We start from the raw sequence: 21,009 nt of genomic DNA, 5'->3' as shown, positions 1-21,009 counted from the left end.
TGTATAGAAATACATCTTTTCTATTGTAAATGAAATATTCATTAATCAAATAAATTTCAAATATTTGAACAGGGATTTAAGTTGTGTTGTATAAGCTTCTTGACAATATAAAGCAACATTATAATAAAACAGTATCGTTTACCAAGAAATACTCCCATATTCATGCTTATCGTGACACATTTTGAGAATTATTAATATAGGAATCACTACAACATTTCTTGCCGAATGCAACTCCTGTTATAGCTTAAAATCTTAGTTTGATACATTTTTATAGAAGCAAAAATAAGCACTGTGCTAGTTTATAGCTTTCAAAGTCAGCCAGTTGACATTGTCATCTGCATTCAGTCCAAACCATTTACGGATCACTGGTTGCTTTAGGGGGCATGGCGGCTGTCGCAACTGAAACATCTTGACAGGGTTACCGACTTTAGCTCCTGAGGAAACGACAGTGCACAAATGCATGTCTTTGTCAGCCTTGCGAGGTGGAAGTCGTCTTTGGAGAAGTTGTAAACGGTAACAATACAAAGTAGAGATTTTAAACAGGATTTATAGAAAAAGAAGTTGTTCTTGTGGAGAGGTGGCCATGGCCCATGTGGAGTCTTGCATGCAGCTAGTTTACCTTGCCCCTTATGTCAAATCAGTTCTGTGACATGAATTCATATAATGAAAGAACAATACTTCGCCATTTATCAGAATCACGTGTATGTGTGTGTGTGTGTGTGTGTGTGTGTGTGTGCCCATATTGTTGAGGCATGGCCGACAAGGTAGCCTTTAATTGTTTTATTACACATAAACTGCACACTGACAATCCCCCTTTTCCCTTCCACACCCAGGTACAGTGGAACCCCCCTGTTAAGACCTCCAACAATCTGAGGATATCAGGTCTTGAAAAGGAGAGAGTCTTAAAATGGGGGTAAATTTACACAGGTTCTGAACAGAAAGTCTGAGAAAACAGGGTCTTAATCTTGAGGGAGGGAGTCTTAAATTGGGGTTTTTGAAAGGGGTTATCCACTGTCCTGCTGATCAAACTGGCCAAGAAAAAATTCAATGTTTCAGATTCCCCGACAGACCATATCTTTTTCTCTTAGCCAAACTTGATTTGACGCTTGCCAAAAACTTAATTAAAATGACAAAAGGGAACACAATCAAATTAGCGTATTTAACAAGGAAAGTTACTCTTCTTCGACATCCTGAGGACACAGTTCCCAAGATTTTCGGCCAACAAAAATCCACACGAGCCTGTACGTGTAAATGACGAAAAGAAAAAGAAAACTTCAATTAAAACAGAAACAAGTCGCGTAAGGCGAAAATACAACATTTAGTCAAGTAGCTGTCGAACTCACAGAATGAAACGGAACGCAATGCAATTTTTCAGCAAGACCGTATACTCGTAGCATCGTCAGTCCACCGCTCATGGCAAAGGCAGTGAAATTGACAAGAAGAGCGGTTTAGTTGTTGCGCTGAGAAGGATAGCACGCTTTTCTGTACCTCTCTTCGTTTTAACTTCCTGAGCGTGTTTTTAATCCAAACATATCATATCTATATATGTTTTTGGAATCAGGAACCGACAGGGAATAAGATGAAAGTGTTTTTAAATTGATTTCGACAATTTAATTTTGATAATAATTTTTATATTTTTAATTTTCAGAGCTTGTTTTTAATCTAAATATAACATATTTATATGTTTTTGGAATCAGAAAATGATGGAGAATAAGATGATCGTAAATTTGAATTGTTTTATAAAAAAGTTGTTTTTTTTACAATTTTCCGATTTTTAATGACCAAAGTCATTAATTAATTTTTAAGACACCAAGCTGAAATGCAATACCGAAGTCCAGGCTTCGTCGAAGACTACTTGACGAACATTTCAACCAATTTGGTTGAAAAATGAGAGCGTGACAGTGCCGCCTCAACTTTCACGAAAAGCCGGATATGACGTCATCAAAGACATTTATCAAAAAAACGAAAAAAACGTTCGGGGATATCAATCCCAGGAACTCTCATGAAAAATTTCATAAAGATCGGTCCAGTAGTTTGGTCTGAATCGCTCTACACACACGCACGCACACACGCACACACACACATACACCACGACCCTCGTTTCGATTCCCCCTCTATGTTAAAACATTTAGTCAAAATTTGACTAAATGTAAAAAGGAACCGCTCTGATTTTGGGGGGTCTTCCCACCAGAAACAAACATTTTTGTTTGTGCCTAGTTTGTGATGACAATTGGTAGCTAGGCATAACAAAAAAGTTTGGTTATGGTAAGCCGACCTCACAATGTTTTTTCCTGTCAACCCATAACTTATTTTGGTCATCCATCACTATTTTTTTCTTGGCTTTCAAGGGATGTAACTATTCAGTATATTTTTTAATTAGTCCCATTTTGGGGTGAAATCTGTAGCTTTCGCATGAATTTGCTTGAGGCTTCACTTGTATGAAAGTGACATGCTTTTCTACCCCTCCATAACTGTGCCTCTTTATTTTGACACGGAAGCAATATGGAGTTTATCTCAGCAGAAGTCCAGCTGATGCCTTACCTATAGCCGTATATGTATTGTTGCTCATTGAGTTATACACACAAGCATGTATTCATGCAAATATAACCGAGTGTTTGAACACAACAATCACCTTTGCAGGCAAAGCCCAGTCAAACTGGATTGAGAATTTTACAGCAAATTTCTTAGCCCTATAAAAACTGTTACGGGTACGCAAAGGTTCACAAGAACATACAAGGAGGCAGCAGCAGCCAGACCCTAACAAACAGAACTCTACAATTCACAGGTGTCAGCAACGTAGAAGAAACGTTAAGATATAAAAAGCTTGTGCTCTTCTACAGCCGACAACTGCAAAGCCTGCCGTGAAGGGTGACGCAGTAGTCTCCCTGTTGCACTGACTTTTGAACAGCTATTCACTATGACAAGCTTATTATATTTGTTTTCATTTACAACAAAATTTCAGGCCATTGTTACAAGGGTCCCTGTGCAACCAGCAAAGAAGAGGCGGCAGAATGAGTCATATCCTGAAATCTCCCTATGACAAGAAGGATTACAGGTACGACAGGATTTTGATGTACTTTTGTCTCAAACTCAAGAGTCCAATGTTTCTGTGTACAGTGGAACCTGTTTTAAGACCTAATGTGTGAATCATTGCATTTTAAAATACTTTGCTTCCAGTTCAGTAAACTGTTTTCCTACACTCAAGTAACTAAAAGATCACATAATTATATTTCTTTCCGTTGTCGTCTGTCATATGAGCGTTGATGCGTTGAGCTGTCGTTATGCGCTATACATGGCCCAGCTCATCCGGCTTCAGCGTGTTTTTATATCAGAGTGGTCCTTCTCCTAGACTGGTGGCTTTACAGGGCTGTCGAGTCCAGTCTACCCGGCTATTTGGCCATAGCTGGCTGGTTTGTTTATCTGAGGTGACCTTCCCTAGGGCTAGAACTTAAGATGCGGCTCTTGATCGCATGATGCTCCCGTCATCGGAGACCTGGGGTATTTCTTGAGTGTAACAGTGCCACCTGTTACCCCGCCCCATCCTGTTGGAAGCACCGCCAGTTGGTCCGCGACTGCTTATTCGTCCTGGCAAGCCTGGCTTATTTCGCAGCTAACCTCCATATCTGAAGGCCATCACACTATCCGCCACCTGTGAACGCGCCTGGTTGGGGGTGGTCGCCCCTACTGTTCCAGGATAATTATATTATATATACGAAGTACAATGGTATCTGCTGTAACAGGACACTCATGAGACTAGTCAAAAGTGTCTTTATATTGCAGGTGTCCTTTCATGGCAAGGATATTTAAGTCAAGTTAATTAACAGAGGCCGTTTGTTTATACATGACCTCTCATGGTAGGGGCGTCACACAACATGTATCACTGTAAAACACTTTAAACTTGCAGGGAGATCACCCTCAGAAATGGGCTTACGGTTCTGCTGGTCTCGGACATGGATCAAACGTCCTTGTTCCCCTTGCCACTAGAGAAGAACTCTCAGCCCACTAGCTCTCAGACAACGTTGGCTGCAGACAATTCTGACACAGATACCACAGATGGCACAGATGGCACTTCTGGGTCAGAAGAACCCATGTCCGGCACGGAGGAGGATTCTGACGAAGAGTGTGTGGAACAAGTTCCTGGTCTGCTCACGTCTCCAGCAAGGCTGCACGCCAAACACACAGAAAAGAAGGTAGGTGTTTTTGTTGTGCTTTGCTTATGAAAGGGTAAACAGGGGATTGGTTTGAACGACGTTTTATTCAAAATACATGACAAACAATTGAAAATATTTAACTAGGTCACGAACTCAAGCATAGGCTTATTTTATGTGACCAAAAATACTAAATTACACAAGTTTTCATGATGGTGGACATGACAATAATAAACCAGAAGAACAAATTGAGGGAGAGGGGGATGGGGAACTAAATCAAAACAGAGGAATCTACAGACAGAAAAAAAAGGGGGAACATACAGGCAACCACAAGGAGAGACTAGGACAAAAGCGCATGGGAAGAGAACATCAATTCTGAGACATGCAGCATGAAAGTTCAAGTAAATATATACATCTTTATGGAGAAATCAGTCTTCTTCTTCTTCTTTTCGATCGCCGATCACACTTGGAGTCCAGATCTTGAGATATAATTAGTGGTCCTCTGCAGCGCAGCCACTGGCCCGTGCAGCTTGTTGTGCAGGGACTCCGGCAATGGCCAGATTTCCTCTCTCAGCACCTGGTGGTTCCTGCAGTCTCGTAGGATGTGGGCCGTGTCCTGCTCTGCTTCTCCACAAGAACACATGGGGGAGGGCACAACATGCAGCTTCCCGTGGAGATGCTGGTTAAGTCTGTTGTGTCCCGTTCTCAGGCGGAAGATGACCACCTGCTGTGGTCTGGATAGCAGGTGGTAGCTGTCCTGTGGCTGGGGCGTCCTGTGCAGAGACTTAATGATGGTCTTCATCTCTGTCAGGCTCACAGGGTTGTTCTCTTGCTCATCTTCTGCACCCAGCTTTGCCATCCTGCCCGCCTCTTCGTTTCCTTGTACACCACAGTGGGAGGGAATCCATTGCAGTACTGTCCTCAGGCTCTTGATGTTGTGTAGAGCGTGTTCCAGCTGAGGCAGTTTGCTACTGGTCATTGCTTGTAGTACTGACAGGGCGTCAATCAGGAAGACCACCTGGTTGTCATGGTTGACTCTGTCGTTGATGGTGTATGCTGCATGGATCAGTGCTTGTACCTCAGCTCTGTAGTTTGTACAGTGGAGGCCTGTTGGTATAGCCTCTGCTTGCCTCTCTCCACTGGGGTACTGGACATACATCCCCGCTCCTCCATTTTTGACAGCCTCTGTGGCTGACCCATCAGTATACACCCGTATCCATGCTTCTTGGGGGTACCTTTCTTCAAGCATGGCAAGAGTCAGGGCTTTTTTCGTCGCATTGCTCTGCTGGTCCTTTGTTGTGAGGTAGGGGACACTGGTCTGTATGTCCAGGTTTCCTTGTCTGTCTTCCCAGGGTGGGGCGTCAAGGGAGAAAGATGGTGGCTCCACTAGCTCTGGCATCTCTGTCTGATGTTTCTTCTGCAAAGCCCTTGCCTCAAGAGCGAAGCTTGATCTTTTCAGCCTGCCTAAGGACATCTTCTTGAGTCTGTCACTCATTGGATGGTCATGAGTGCACTGGTACTTGGTGGCTTGTACCATTGTTTTGCAGTCTCGCCTTTTGCTCAGTGGAGGAATGCCAGTCACCTGTTCCATCTTTTGTATGGGTGTTGATTTCATTGCGCCCGTGATGATTCTCAGCGCTTGGTTCTGTACTTTGTCTAGGGCCTGCTGGTGTGTCTTGGCTGCTGTTGCCCAAGAGCTTGATCCGTACTCGAGGTGCGGTCGTACAGTCCCCTGGTAGACTGTTTTCAGGATCTTCTCGTTTGCACCGCAGTGTGATCCTGCCAGCTTCCGCATGATGTTTAGTTTTCTCCTGGCCTTTCCCTCTGCATTCATGATGTGTTGTTTCCAGGTCATGCGCTTGTCATAGGTGACCCCCAGGTATGTTTGCTGGTCTTCAAATTTCAGGGGTGTGTCCCCCAAGGTCAGTTTGCCAGGTGTCGCTTTGGCAGAGAGTGTGAAGAGAGTGGCAGTGGTCTTCTCCCTGTTGGTCACACACCAGTCTTCCGCCCACGCTGCAACCTTTTCTAGGGCAAGTTGCATCCTGTAGGTTGCTGTGGTTGCATACTCTTCCGAGCACCAGAGAACAAGGTCATCAGCATACAGTGCCGCTTGGACTCCCTTGGGCAAATCTGGTACCAGGTCGTTAATGAAGAGTATGCATAGCGTGGGGGAGAGTTCTCCTCCCTGTGGAACTCCTTGGCGTAGTAGCACCTTTCGGCCACAGTGACCGTCCACCAGCACTCTGGCCTTTCGGTTGTGCAGGTACGACTTGGTCCACTGGTACATGTTGCCTTTGACGCCGGAACGTAGGAGCTTCACATCACAAGGAGTCCATCTTTCCAGACCTTGTCGAAGGCCTTCTGTAGGTCAATGAAGGTGGCCAGGGTGACCTTCTGGGCCTGGTAAGCATCCTCTATGACCTGGCTAAGGTGTGTTGTCTGGTCCTCCGTACTTCTGTGCTGTCGGAAGCCGGCTTGTTCTGGGACGATGATGCTTTCTGATTCCAGGTACAGCTGCAGGCGCTGGTTGACAATGCGCTCCATGGTTTTGCATACGCAGCTTGTCAGGCTGATGGGTCGGTAGCTCAGGGTTTTGGTCTTGTTTTTTCCTTTCTTTAAAACTGGGATCATCCTGGCTTCCTTCCAGCACTGAGGTACCTGTCCCTGTCTCCAGCTGAGGTTGAAGATGCCCAGTAGTTTCTGGAGGGCCGAGTTGCCTATGTGTTGCAACATCTCATTCGTAATGTTGTCTGGACCTGGAGACTTCTTCTTTTTGAGCTTCTTGATGGCATTCTTCAGCTCGGCCATGGTGATGTCTTGTTGCATGGCATCCTGTACGTTTCTTTCTGTTCTTTCTCTAATTTCTGTTCTGACTTCCTTTTGTAGAGGCAGGGGTATGGTGGTGTCGCTTTCTCCCCGATATGCTTGGGCGAAAGCATTGGCAGCGGCTTTTCCAGTGAGTGTTCTTCCTTCCTGCTCCAGGGGGATCTTCTGTCCCTTGTTGCCCTCTTCATTCAGTGCTCTTGTAAGTTTCCAGAGCTTTGTTGTGTCTTTTTCCATATTCAGCCCTGCCGTCTTTTCTCTCCAGCCTCTTCTCTTGCACTCTAGCTTTGTCTTCAGATGTTTTGCTTTGCTTTCTTGGAGTTTGATGTTGTTCTCCTGGCTAGGGTTTGTCTCTGCCTCTTCTCTCATTCTTGTGAGTGCATCATGCGTCTTCTGCAGCTCATCGGACCAGTATGGGATGTAGTCCTTCCTCACTCCACGTGGGATGCTGTCCTTGGCTGCCTGGATTATGCTAGCATTGAACTCCTTTATCACGTTGTTGATGTTTCTCCCCTCTGTTTCTATGGCTCTGGTCAGCTCATTTGTTCGTATGTTGAACAGTCCCCACTTTGCCTTTTTGTAGTTCCATCTCGGGTGTTGTGGATGCTCAGATGCTGAGTCTCTACTGATGGTAAGGAGAACTGGGCGATGGTCGCTTCCACCCAGCTGTTCATCCACTTTTCTTGAGATGTTTTTGTGGATGTCATCCATGCACAATGCCAGGTCTGGTGTTGTTGTTGAGTGCCAGCGGCGCGAGTAGAAGGTAGACGGATCTGTGGGGTCGTTGACAAGGATCAGGTGGTTGTCGTCCTGCCAAGATTCAATGTCTTCTCCTCGCCTGTCTAGTGTTTTATATCTTCAACTCTGGGACTGGCTGTTAAAGTCTCCAGCGATGAGGAAGCCGCTGTCAGGGACCTGGATCGTGTCAAGCGACAGCATCTTGTCGTTGGGGCAGTAGTAGTTGACGATGTTCATCTTGCTGTCATTGGTCGTTATCTTGACTTCTATGTACTCTGCTTCTTCCATGTATCTGTTGGTTTCACTGGCATTTATGTTGTTCCTGACCAGAGTCATCACTCCTCCTTTCTTCCTCCCTTGTCGGTCACTCCTGAACACCTGGTACCCTCGGATCTTAAAGGGCTTCCCTTCTTGCAGGTGCGTTTCCTGAATGCAGCAGATGTTGATGCTGTTTTCATAGAGGAAGTGCTCTAATTCTTCCTTCTTATTGGATACCCCCTCTGCATTCCAATGCATGATGTTAATAGTGGGGTTGTCCTTGGCTCTGCTGTTTTTTCGGCCAGTCGCTTTCCTTTCTCGTCCCCTGGCTCCACAAGACGAGATGAAGGGACCTCCAGTAGCTGAGGGTGGACTCCTTCGAGGCGCGGAGCCCGGCGCTGCACCTGCCTGGTGGATCCTCACAGGGCGAGCACCATTACTGTCAATTCTGTCTCCAAGTGTCATAATGGCAGTTGATGCGTAGTGTTGTGGTTTGTTGGAGTGCGCCGTGCGGCCCAACACATACGTCTTCAGCACTCGAGGTTTCTGTCAGGGTTACCTCACCCTTAGCTCATGGCCCAAGGACCTGCCCTGTGAGCACAAGGTTGGTCCATATTAGTCTGGCCTCTACCTTTCGACCTGTCCAGCTTGGGAAGCCCTGCCAGGAGTTTACACTCCCGCTGGCATAGCTCTTAGGGTCACCGAGACACGCAAATGGACCATGTGGTGGTGGAGAAATCAGTAATTCGTTACTAATATAAAATAAAGGAAACAATGTTAATCTTTACATATATGCTATTTATTTAATCAAATACAATAACAGAGAGAGGCAGTGGGGAGGTACTCATATGCCTGCACACACACATACACACTACCAATATGTGAGCACATCCATCAAATCAGTGGGCCAGATTCAACAATGAACGATTGGACCGACTCAAATATGAATGTATTAATACCAAGTGAATATTGCTCGCTGCCTTTTGATAATAGTTCCACATGTCTCAATTTAATAGGCAACAAATTAATTATTGACAGACTGCATACGACGTGCAGTTTAACAAATAATATTCGGCTGTCAATATAACACTTACCTCGACAGTACTATTCTTGCACATTATCTATTATAGGCCGAAAAAATTGGACAAAACGCTGAGTGGGTACAATTATCTCCCATAACCATGCGCCACCGTGGATCCCAAGCACTGTCCGAGTGCTTCCCCCTTACAGGATGTAGGTGGCGCGTCCTCTTTCTTTTTTCGCGCGTGTCAGACCGGCTGTGTTTCTGCTACGCTCCCGGATTATTTTGGACTAAGAGGCTCCTTTTCTGTGTGGACTATCACCTGTTGGATTATTGTGTGTTATTCCACTTCTGGCTTGAGGCTACGTTGTGTTTCCTTCAACTTGTGCCTCCGTTTTTGTGTGGCGGACTCGGCGTGCCTCCCGTCCTACTTCGTGGTGACCGGTCGTCTGCTTCTCGTTTCGCCGCATTCACTTGAGTATTGACCTAAATTTTCTTTGAATTTTGTTAATTCTCGGTCTTTAAGGGTACGTACAGGGCGAGGTAGGATGTCTCGTCCTGTTTTGGGCTCTGGTTCTACGGAACCAGAGTCTGCCGGGGGCAACCCTTCTCCGGGCGCCCAGCGTCATGTTTTACGCACGGAGAAGGGGATCTTTCGGCGCTCCGACTCTCCCTCCCCAAACGCTTTGCGTTTGCGGCGAGGGAGGGCGGAGAAAGCCTGTTTGAGCAAGCTCAATGCGAGCTTGCTCAAACAGGCTGGGCTTGAGCCTGGGACTTCGGGCGGGGCTGCGCCGTCGAAGGTTCGGGGAAGGTCGAGGGGAAAGAAAAAGCTTCTTTCTCCTTCTCCTTCAGTGGAACAGGCTTCCCCCCCTTCGACGCCGTTGTCCGGCCCTCAGTCTCAGGCTTCAGCTCCTCCCGGTTTCAAGCCTGGGGGGAAGGTTTCCTTCTCCCCCCTGGCTCGAATCCGGGGGCAGGTCGATTCCCAACCCTCTTTGGGGGTTGGTGAATCCGATCTAGGGGCTACTGGAGAGACTCAGGTTTTGACAGCCAACGGCCATACCACGTTGAAAACACCGGTTCTCGTCCGACCACCGAAGTTAAGCAACGTCGGGCCCGGTTAGTACTTGGATGGGTGACCGCCTGGGAACACCGGGTGCAGTTGGCATTAAAATCTTCCTTTTCCGGTGCCTCTCCTGTGCCCTCCTCGGTTTCCACCGCTGTGGAAGCCAGGAGGGACACGGGTCCTCCTCTGAACTCCCTCGCTGGGTCGTCTGCTGCTGTTTTGACAGTAGTTTCGGCCTCCTGGGGGGGGAGATCGGAGGAGATGACGGGGTCTCTGAATTCCCTCCCCGCTGGGGTTGGGATGCGAATTGACCCCGTTCAGGGCGGTCCTGTGGGGGCAGGGGTTTCAGGCTTCGTGCCTACGACCACTGCTACTACGGTTCCCTCTGACGTCCGTGTGACTGGTGGCTGTCCCTCTTGAAACGCTCCGGCCGACTAGTTACTGGACGTGGAGGTGTTCGACAGAACGTGGTACTTCTGTCGAATGGTCAGGGCGACGGGAACATTGTTTCTGTTGCTCAGACCGACACCTCCGACCGGACCGTCTTGACCCCACGCCATTCCTTAGCGTCTGGTGTTCGGGTGACGGATGGTCCGGACCAAGGGTCCGGAACGTTCCAGGCTTACGGGTCGGGATCGAACCGGACCCACGGGTCCCGACTGGACTTGACCTCCGGGTTTGGTCCGGACGGGACCCATGGTACGGGACTGTACCGGACCTTAGGGTCCGGTGCGGGACAGTACCTCTGGCCCTTGCCGGACCCCCCGGACCTACGGGTCCGGATGGTACGGTACGGGACCAGTGTTTCGGTCGGGACCGGACCACCCGACCACCTCTGTTGGTCTGGGTGGTCTGGCACCGAACCGGAACACACCGGACCTACGGGTCCGGAGGGTACGGTACCGGACCAGTGGTCCGGTCGGGACCGGACCACTCGACCACCTCTGTTGGTCCGGGTGGTCTGGCACCGAACCGGACCATGCCGGACCTACGGGTCCGGATGGTACGGTATGTCCACGTCCGGACCGAGCCACCCGAACACTTCTGTGGGTACGGATGGTTCGGTACCGAACGGGACCTCCGGATGGTACGGGACCGGACCGAATCTACGGGTTCGGATGGTCCGGTACCGGACCACCCGACCACCTCTGTTGGTCCGGATGGTCTGTCACCGAACCGGACCATACCGGACCACCGGACCTACGGGTCCGGATGGTACGGTAGGTCCACGTCCGGACCGAACACTTCAGTGGGTACGGATGGTTCGGTGCCGTACGGGACCTCCGGATGGTATGGGACCGGACCACAGGACCGGAACACCGGACCACCCTACCGGATCGGTCCGGACCACCCGACCACCTCTGTTGGTCCGGATGGTCTGGCACCGAACCGGACCTACGGGTCCGGATGGTACGGTATGTCCACGTCCGGACCGAGCCACCCGAACACTTCTGTGGGTACGGGTGGTTCGGTGCCGAACGGGACCTCCGGATGGTCCGGACCGGACCACCCGACCACCTCTGTTGGTCCGGATGGTCTGGCACCGAACCGGACCATACCGGACTTACGGGTCCGGATGGTACGGTGTGTCCACGTCCGGACCGAGCCACCCGAACACTTCTGTGGGTACGGATGGTTCGGTACCGAACGGGACCTCCGGATGGTACGGGACCGGACCGGAACACCGGACCGGAACACCGGACCGGAACACCGGACCACCCTACCGGACCGGTCCGGACCACCCGACCACCTCTGTTGGTCCGGATGGTCTGGCACCGAACCGGACCTACGGGTCCGGATGGTACGGTACGTCCACGCCCGGACCGAACCACCCGAACACTTCTGTGCGTAGGGATGGTTCGGTGCCGAACAGGACCTCCGGATGGTACCGGACCTACGGGTCCGGACCTACGGGTCCGGATGGTCCGGTGCGGGACCACCCGACCACCTCTGTTGGTCTGGATGGTCTGGCACCGAACCGGACCATACCGGACCACCGGACCTACGGGTCCGGATGGTACGGTATGTCCACGTCCGGACCTAACCACCCGAACACTTCTGTGGGTACGATGGTTCGGTGCTGAACGGGACCTCCGGATGGTACGGCACCGGACCGGACCACCCTACCGGACCGGATCGGCACCCCCGACCGGACCGGACCATTTCTTTTCTGATCAGACCCGATGGGTTCCTGTTCAGTCTATAAATGGCGGGGGTTCGTTGGCTGGGCTGACCCAACAGTCGAAGGGTTGTTGTTTTTCTCCCCCTTCGGCTGCTGGAGACGTTTCGTCTTTGGGGCAGGGGTCTTCGCGGCCTCTTGCTTCTGTGGGCGTTTCTTCACAGCCTGCTTCATCGCTTTCGGCTCTTCCCCCTCAAGCTCCCTACACTCCTGCTTTTGAGGAGTTGTCGGGAAGTGAAGAGGAGAGTGAGTCGGAGGACGATAGGGAGGAGGATCAGGGTCGCCCTGAGGTTAACACTGAACCTCTACCCTTGCCGGTTTCTGATGGAACTTCCGAAGCTATGCTTCGTACTTTCCAACAGTACATGACAGACATCACGCGGCGTCTTGACGTCACGGATGCCTCTCTTAAGCGTCTGTCGTCTAGTGTTGACACACAGGACGTGGACCCGGGGTCTGAGGACGAGAGGCAGGAGGCTCGTCCTCGCACAGCTAGAAGGACGTTTGAACAGTTTCAGGACGTCCTTCCCTGAGACGCCCTCTCGTCCTTTGAGTCCGCTTCGGCCCGGGCGCGGGAGGCTCACGCCGCGTCTGCCGGCGGCTCGTTTTATGAACGATCCGGCCGCCGGCAATTCGCGTTCCACCCTAGTCTAAGTGCCACGGTGGAAGCGGCAGCACATCGCCTGAGGAGTACAGATTCACGTGCAAACGCGACCTATGTTCCTCGGGAGGACGCGGGTTCAGTGCCATGCTTTCCTTCGGGAGGCGCACCTCCACTGTTTCCTCGTGTCCAATCTGTTTCGTCCCTCCCTTTTCCCTTTGACTCTCGAACTCTCCCTTTCCAGACTTCGAGTGTTTAGGGTGGGGCTGACGGTGATGTGTTCGTTGGGGAGGTGCCTTCGGTCAAGAAGGTGGAACTGAGCTCTGCTTCGTTCCACAATCTTGAGGCCACCGTTTCTTCCACAGTCGAGGCCCATTCACAGGCCTTGACATGGATGAGCACGCTGTCCACACTGTTGGACCCTCCCGATCGGGCAGAGTCCGATTCCACTCGGGTCCTTGACACGGTTCGAGTGGATCGGGCTTTGCATGCCGTGCGATCGTGCGTGACGTCTGCGGCAGAATTGGCCATTGGAACACGGGTCCACTTTATTGGCCCTGTTCCGTGATCATTTTCTGCCTACTTCTATAGTGCCTCCGGATATGAGGAAGAGTCTGAGGAACACGTTTCCTCAGCCTTCTTCCCTCTTTCATCCGGACACTGTTCGTTCTGTGGTGGAGTCCACACGCCAGAGGAACACTGATTCTCTGATGGTTGGCCTCGCTGCTTCGGCGACGGCGGCGGGGAGTAAGAGAAGTGCTACAGTCACCTCCAGCTCCCAGCCTCAGAAGAAGAAGAAGAAGCCAGTTTCACTGCCTCCTTCTTCCTCCTCTTAGGCGCCTGTTGCGTTCCCAAGCAAGACGAAGGGTGCTTAGACAGATAAGGGGAAGCAGCACCACCAGGGGGGGGTGGTCGCAAGCCTGCGCCTGCCCGCCAGCAGAATTTTCAGTGAGTCCCGGCCCTACGTTGACGCCCCCTCAAGTTGCCCCTCTTTCGTCCGTCGGTTCCCTTTTTTCGGGCCCGCGGCATGTGGGGCAGACTGGTCTCCAACCAGTTTTTCTTGAGGGTGGTGTGGTCGGGGTTTTCTCTACCGCTGTCGTCACAACCTCCATTGTCCGCTCTACCTTGGACGTTCCCCCCTCCTCGAGAGCCTGCCAGATGGCAGGCTCTTCAGGACGAGGTGAACTCGTTGGTCGAGAAGAAGGCGGTCTACCCCCTTTCTCAGCCTTCTCTGGGGTTCTGCTCCCGCCTGTTCACCGTCCCCAAAAAGGACGGCCGGTTCAGGCCGGTGTTGGACCTCTCCACCTTGAACTTGTACCTTCACAGGTGCAAGTTCAAGATGGAAACCCCTTCGTCGGTCCGGTTGGCCATCCGGCCAAACGATTGGGCCATGTCTGGGACCTCCAGGATGCTTACTTCCACATCCTGGTGGCCCCGGGGTACCGACATCTGCTCCGGTTCGTTTGGGAGGGCACGGTGTTCGAGTTTCGGGCCCTCCCATTCGGCCTGTCCTTGGCCCCTCTGATTTTCAACGGGGACAACAACACCACATGTTTAGCTTACCTTCGCCACCAGGGGGGCACCAATTCTCGGTCCCTCTCCCTGTTGGCGGAGGAGATTCTGCTCTGGTGCCAGACCAATCAGGTCCGGATGTCAGTCCAGTTCGTTCCGGGGAAACTGAACGCCCTGGCCGACATTCTCAGTCGGGGCGATCAGGTTCTCTCCACAGAATGGACCATCGCTCACAACGTTCTACAGCGTCTGTGGGCAAGGTGGGACCGTCCTCTGATCGATCTGTTCGTAACTCGATTCAGCGCTCGGCTTCCCAGGTACGTCAGCCCCTTTCGAGACATGAATGCGTTCCACTTGGACGCATTCACTCTCTTGTGGAGGCTCCTCGATGCTTACGCCTATCCCCCGACATCTCTGATTCCGAGGGTGCTGGCAAAATATCTGCAGGAACGACCAAGACTGATTTTGGTCGCGCCTTACTGGCCAACAGCTCCGTGGTTTCCAGATCTTCGCGGTCTCACCCACGTAGACCCTCTACCTCTGGATCTGGACGGGGGAGGTCTGCTCCAGCCTCGATCATGCCTCCCTCATCCACGTCCAGAGAGTCTGTGCTTGACCGCATGGCTCTTGTGCGCTCCAAACTGCTTGCACTAGGATTGCACAAGAGTTCAGTAGAGTTTTCCTTGAACGCTAAGAGGCGATCAACTAATCAGCTCTACGACTTACGCTGGAGAGCTTGGGCCACCTTCGCCTTGTCCAAGGGGATAAAGCCGCTTTATCCCTCAACACAGGACTTGGCCAACTTCCTGGTGGAAGTGTATCAAAAGAAGAGTCTTTCTTCTAAGACTCTTCTTGGATACAGATCTGCCATCGCTTCCACGATTGCGGCCGCTACTGGTCGCAGAACTGAACACTTGATCAGGTCCTCCCTCATCGCTAATGTCCTTTCGGGTATTAGCAATGCAGCGGTGTCTAAACCTCGGGTTTCATTTCCCAAGGGGGATGTCTTTCTGGTCCTCAAACTCCTGCGTAGCAATGAGTTTGAACCCCTGGCAGGCATCAGTATCAAGTTGCTGATTTTTAAGACTAATTGTTCCTCATCGCTTTAGCCACTTGCCGTAGACTCAGTGGTATTCAAGCTTTGAGTGGCCTGGACTTTGACATTGAGTTCACCACACAGCAGTGGTTGCTAGCATGGTCACGTCAGTCTAAGGTATGTTTCTTGGGTATATTTTCTTTTACGGTAGTACTGTTCGAAAATTGCCTGGGTATCTTAATCCTTGGATTTAAGTGATTTTGATTAAGGAGTTTAATACTCTACATATCACCCTCACACCACTCTGGTATTCTGTGCAAGAATAGTACTGTCGAGGTAAGTGTTATATTGACTGTAAGGCTTCTTTTTAAGCCTACTGTCTATATGATACTTACCGAGACAGTACTATTAGAGTTTCCCTCCCGCCTCCCCTCTTGATATGTTATGGGCTTTTTGAGGGTCTGCAGCTCATAAAGAAAGAGGACGCGCCACCTACATCCTGTAAGGGGGAAGCACTCGGACAGTGCTTGGGATCCACGGTGGCGCATGGTTATGGGAGATAATTGTACCCACTCAGCGTTTTGTCCAATTTTTTCGGCCTATAATAGATAATGTGCAAGAATAGTACTGTCTCGGTAAGTATCATATAGACAGTAGGCTTAAAAAGAAGCCTTACAGTTTCATTCGGAACACCGCACGCACACTGTGGGTTATCTTTTAAATAAAAAAGTGGATTGGTTTTAGTGGGACGCCTCCCCATTTTTAAGACCACCCAAAATATCAGAAAAATCAGGTTTTAAATTAAAAGAAAGGAAGTTTAAAATGGAGGCCAATTTACGGATGTTAGTAACAGAAAGTCAGAAAAAGCAAGGTCTTGAAGGTCCGGCAGGAGTATAAAAGGAGCCTGACCTTCTGCATTGGCAAATCATTTCAAACCTCTTGCAGGCAACGAACAAACACGGCTCCTACATTTTTTTTAATATCTCGGTTAAGAATGATTAACTGTGTCAGATTTGTTGTACACACGGCTAGTTTTCACACAATCACCATCCTATGCGCTTACATTATGTTAATTCTCCACAATAAAGAAGATATTTGTCAAAACAAATTTCCATATGGACCTAGTTCAAAGAAAAGGGCGGAGCCAACACCCTCTGACCTCACAGATTTACATCACACGTACCAAAAATAGCAAAACACGTGGCATGCCGCGATTTGGTTCTAAAGCATGCTGTGCCAGGTGCATGTGTATTTGTAATATCGAATATGAAGAAAAAATGCGACTAACCTTTACCACCAGTTGTGTCCTTGACAGGGTATTCTTGCGGGGTGGGGGTAGAGTTCTCTCACTAATTTTAGCACACAGTCGGCCATAATTTCTCTGTTTATGCTTACGCTTGCTGGATGGTCTTGTAAGTAAGACGTCTTTTTCATCAATTATAATGGACAATGTCAAGCACCGCGTCAGTCTAGCATGGACCAATACTTCTTGTACAGTACTTTCAGGAATTCCTGCGGTGTGGTAATTGGCCTGTACCTAACCACCTCTGGTGATGATGCATCACACGAGGGCTGCAAAAACAATACCGTAAAATCCCTAGCAAACGCCCACCCCCCCCTCCGCACAGATTTCGGGTACAAGAACGGGGTGGGCGTTTGCAAGATAAAGTGTCATCACATTTTCACGAGAGAAAAAAAGTGATACAACGATTTATGCAATTTTAATGAAAAATAAACAAACCGTTTACACAAATAAAGATCAATGTTCTGTGATAGAAAAAAAGAAGAAGAAAAAACCGGCGAACCATCGAACAGTGTGCACAAATCGTAGATAAAGGAGGCCGACTGTCTTAAAACAAATTTTAAAAAAAGCAAAAAAGGGGTGGGCGTTTGCTAGGTAGTGATCCCTCTGCAAAACTTTTGGCCAAAAGTGGGGGTTGGGCGTTTGCAAGATACAGGGCGTTTGCTAGGGATTTTACGGTACTGACACTGCCCTGCTGCAGAGGAGTGCCCTTGTCTCTTGTTTCAACCTCGCCTCCAGGACAAGATAAACTCGCCTGCGCCCTATAACCGTACTACACACACGAGAGACAGTCTCTGTATCGAGGTCACACGTTGACAGCACAGCACCCTTCACAAGTTGAATAGTTTTTTCCACACTTTCGAGTTTCAAATGGCCACCTCTTCTCAGTAAATAGCCTCCTTATCACATTCTCTTGGTCACTGTTAATGCTGAGAAGTGTTAAATCAAATGTCGCCATTTATTTCCTAAGACACAAGAGATTTCAGAGCAACACAGCATACAGAACGCAGCCGGTCCCAATCAGGTCAGATGGTGGAATGTGAAACAATGAGGTTTTCCTGCCTGTGTTTGGGGGCCCCCTGTCAACACTACAGATCAGTTTAGAGGCTCCTCTTGGGTGCAATAACAGACCTTGCATCCAAGGTGTACGTATTCACTACGTAGATTATCACCGTTGGCTTCTTCTACACATCTGCGACCAAATTACTGTCCCTAACAAGGCCCCAGCATCATGGGAAAGCTTACTTTCAAAACAGGAAGGGATGTCCAGGATGAAATCTAAACTCGGTTTGTGTAAAGTGGACATTGATGTAGGGGGGCTGGGATCTTGGGTCCCCCCTGGCAACAGAAATGGAAGAATCCAGGATATGTAGATGAGCTTCTATAGTTTATATTTGAAGAACCAGAGCAGTTGCAATGTGGTAGGGGGAAAGGGCTGAAAGGGTCAACGTAAGGGGACAGTGGTTGTTGAGGCTGCCTTGCGTTAGTGTGGCAAAAGTATGACTGCAGTGCCAGGCGGAATTAGAGAAAGAAAAATTTCGCCTTCTGAACAGATCTGTGGCAGGAGTACGCATTGCAGGTCGTGGCATCTGATCTGTTCGTGTTTACATCGCGTGCCATGCGTTGTGCTTATTTTGGTAAGCCCCGTCCCTTTTTCTGTTGCATGATGGGAGAGGCTGGATTGGCCGTGACGTATTTAAGAGGGGAAAGTCTTGAATTGGGTGTCTTTCTTTCAGTTGATTTTTCTCTCACTGTCTGTATCTCTTTCTCTTACGAACACACCACAATTCTCCCCTTACTCTACATCACTTCCTGGGTGTCTTGCCCTCTCTGTGCTCCCTACTTCTCTTCTGTCTTCAAGTTTTTGCATTTCCCTCCCTCCCCCCTTTCTGAAACACCATCTTTTCTCGACTCTTCCATGCATTTTTCTCTCTCTTTCAGTTTCATTCCCTCTCTGAATGTCTTTGTGTGCAATTTACACTTTCCTCAGTGTTTCATACATGAATTTACACTCACACATTTATAACAGCTCAAGAATGGGTCGTCTTTGAATATCTATTTTCTGCGATGGGGTGGGTGGGTGGGGGGAATAAGGGGCTGTCGGGTAATAGTTACACATTTTCAAACTCATAGTCCCTCATTTTGAGAAATATGCCTTGACCTCTGTCTATGAAGCGATATTGTAACCCTACACCACGGGAAACAAAATCCAGGAGATCTGTGGAAATTACTGAAAGATGTGGGGAGTCTTCAGTTGATCTTAATTTTGACCCTGAGGACAGCGGCAAACATACCATTGAAGTTGTCATGGTCTGGTAGTTCCTCTGATTTGCAGTCGTTGGTGTTCTTTTAAAAAGTTACAGTTTGTGTATTCCACATTGGCAAGACTATAATGATTGCTCTTATTGGTGCATGGCAGTGGCATGCTGAATGGTTTTGAGGGTTTGGAAACTAGATACAAAATATAGGACTGACAATTTGAAGTGTCTTATTTCCATTTTGCTGTTGTTGATTTTTTTTGGATTCATATTATAAATAGTTAGAAAGTTGTATTCATGAAATTTTGCATGTTTGGACATGCATGCATGTATGACTGAGTTAACTGGTACATGTACAGGTTTGTCTACATTTGCTTGTCTGTGTATGCTTGCTTCTTTTTGCAGAGTGAGACACACAGTCTTCATCATTATTAAAGTGTTGATAAATTACTGTGTATGAATTTCACATTATCATTTTAGACCTACTTTTTTCGCTTTCCATTTTGAGGATGAGACAGTAAAGAAAACAGGCTCCTTGGCGGTAACAAAACAACAGACATGACAGTACATGTAGTATAGTTTGATGAAATTTTGGGCATTGAAAATAGCATAAAAACTGCACGGAAATATTGGTTTGTTTTTCAGAGAGTGAGAGGAACAGGATGTACCTGTAAGTAACTGATCCTAGAAGATGAAATCAGTTTGAATCGTCTTTATCATTTTTATCCAAGGTCATACACAATGTTGAAAATGTGAACTGTGGTGTTTATTTTCAATTGAATAGTTCCGTTGCATGTGTTCATGTTTCAGTCAGCAGCGGCACTGTGCATAGGTATTGGGAGCTTTTGTGATCCAGAGGACATCCCAGGATTTGCTCACTTTATGGAACACAGTAAGTTGTCAGAGAAGTTGAATTATCATTTTACTGTAGAAGTAAGTCATCATCAACATATGGAGATCATAAACCAACTAGTCACCTATGTCTGTTTCAAATAAAGACTATAGAGAAGATCATTCATAGAGTTGTCAAGTAAGCATTTCATTCAATATGGTGCAAATTACAGTTACAAACAGTGCTAAATGGAAGATTAAACAAACAAATGTTTAGAGTATACGTTTATTGTCCTGTTTTAATCTGTTATTGTACGTTTATATTTCTGGTTTCTCTTTTGTTGACAGTGGTGTTTATGGGGAGCAAAAAGTACAAGAAAGAGAATGCATTTGATGACTTCATAGCAAAGCATGGAGGAGAGACAAATGCCTGGACAGATGCTGAGAGGGTAAGAAACATTTTTTCTCTTTGCAAGGCAAAGAAGCAGGCAAGCAATGCTGGAAAAAAATGCTTCACTTTCTAATGCTACAGGCAGTGAGAAACCTTGCAATTTAATTGCATGGCTTAGTTGGTAGAATACTGTTTTATTGAATTGATGGAACTTATTTTTGACCCTCCTGAGCTATTAAAAGAGCCTTATTAATGAGCATTGTAAGCTGTCCAAAAGGAAAAAACCATTCAGGTTTTCTCAGATGTTATTGAAGCTAGACCTTGGAAACTTTACACACTGCTATTTTTTCATTACCTCTCATATGATACAAGGTTGGTTGACCTTCGTCAAATTTGAAGGTACATGTAACAGCCAGGTTGAGTTTGGGTAATAAACTGAAAATAATCAATTTCTCAAAGATTTATGAAGCTAGAGCTTTGAAACTTCACATGCCTTCAGGGGTTGACCAGAAAAGAAATGAGCAATTGGCAAAGGTTGTTAACATGTGTGAGTATGCAGAAGCAAGTTTGTACATCTCAACGGGTTGTATCCATTTGCTTTGCAGACCACATTTTTCTTCGACATCCACAAGAAACACTTCCACAAGGCGCTGGATATGTTTGCACAGTTTTTTATCGCACCACTCTTTCTCAAGGGCAGTGTTGACCGAGAGATCAGTGCTGTTGATAATGGTAAGCACAGATGTTGATGCTTAATGTTATACAGTGGAACCCCCCTTTTAAGACCTCCGAAAATCTAAGAAAATCAGGTGTTAAAAAGGAGGGAGTCTTAGAAAGGGGGGTAAAT

General features: G+C 48.2%; 1 protein-coding gene and 1 non-coding gene across 4 annotated transcripts in view; both read left to right on the top strand.

Moving 5' to 3' along the window:
- Positions 1-133: 133 nt before the first annotated feature.
- Positions 134-21,009, top strand: part of LOC138966477 (nardilysin-like) — a 76,561-nt gene continuing 55,685 nt past the window's right edge. The window contains exons 1-7 of one of the 3 annotated variants that reach the window (XM_070338737.1): positions 134-513; positions 2,963-3,055; positions 3,905-4,190; positions 18,858-18,992; positions 19,751-19,832; positions 20,120-20,220; positions 20,768-20,894. In XM_070338737.1, the coding sequence (XP_070194838.1) occupies positions 461-513; positions 2,963-3,055; positions 3,905-4,190; positions 18,858-18,992; positions 19,751-19,832; positions 20,120-20,220; positions 20,768-20,894 (877 nt within the window). In that variant the 5' untranslated portion in view covers positions 134-460. Of the gene's footprint in view, positions 514-2,962; positions 3,056-3,904; positions 4,191-18,146; positions 18,320-18,857; positions 18,993-19,750; positions 19,833-20,119; positions 20,221-20,767; positions 20,895-21,009 lie in introns of those variants that run through there. The other 2 variants (XM_070338738.1, XM_070338739.1) reach the window with 2 other exon arrangements.
- On the top strand, positions 10,035-10,153 carry LOC138967856 (5S ribosomal RNA). Its single transcript, XR_011456033.1, has one exon. It is a non-coding gene; the product is annotated as a 5S ribosomal RNA (ribosomal RNA).

Source organism: Littorina saxatilis, linkage group LG5 (genome assembly GCF_037325665.1).
Source record: "Littorina saxatilis isolate snail1 linkage group LG5, US_GU_Lsax_2.0, whole genome shotgun sequence".
Taxonomy (NCBI): Eukaryota; Metazoa; Mollusca; class Gastropoda; order Littorinimorpha; family Littorinidae; genus Littorina; species Littorina saxatilis.
The sequence above is the reverse complement of the archived record's forward strand: the minus strand, read 5'-3'. Positions and strand labels throughout refer to the sequence as shown.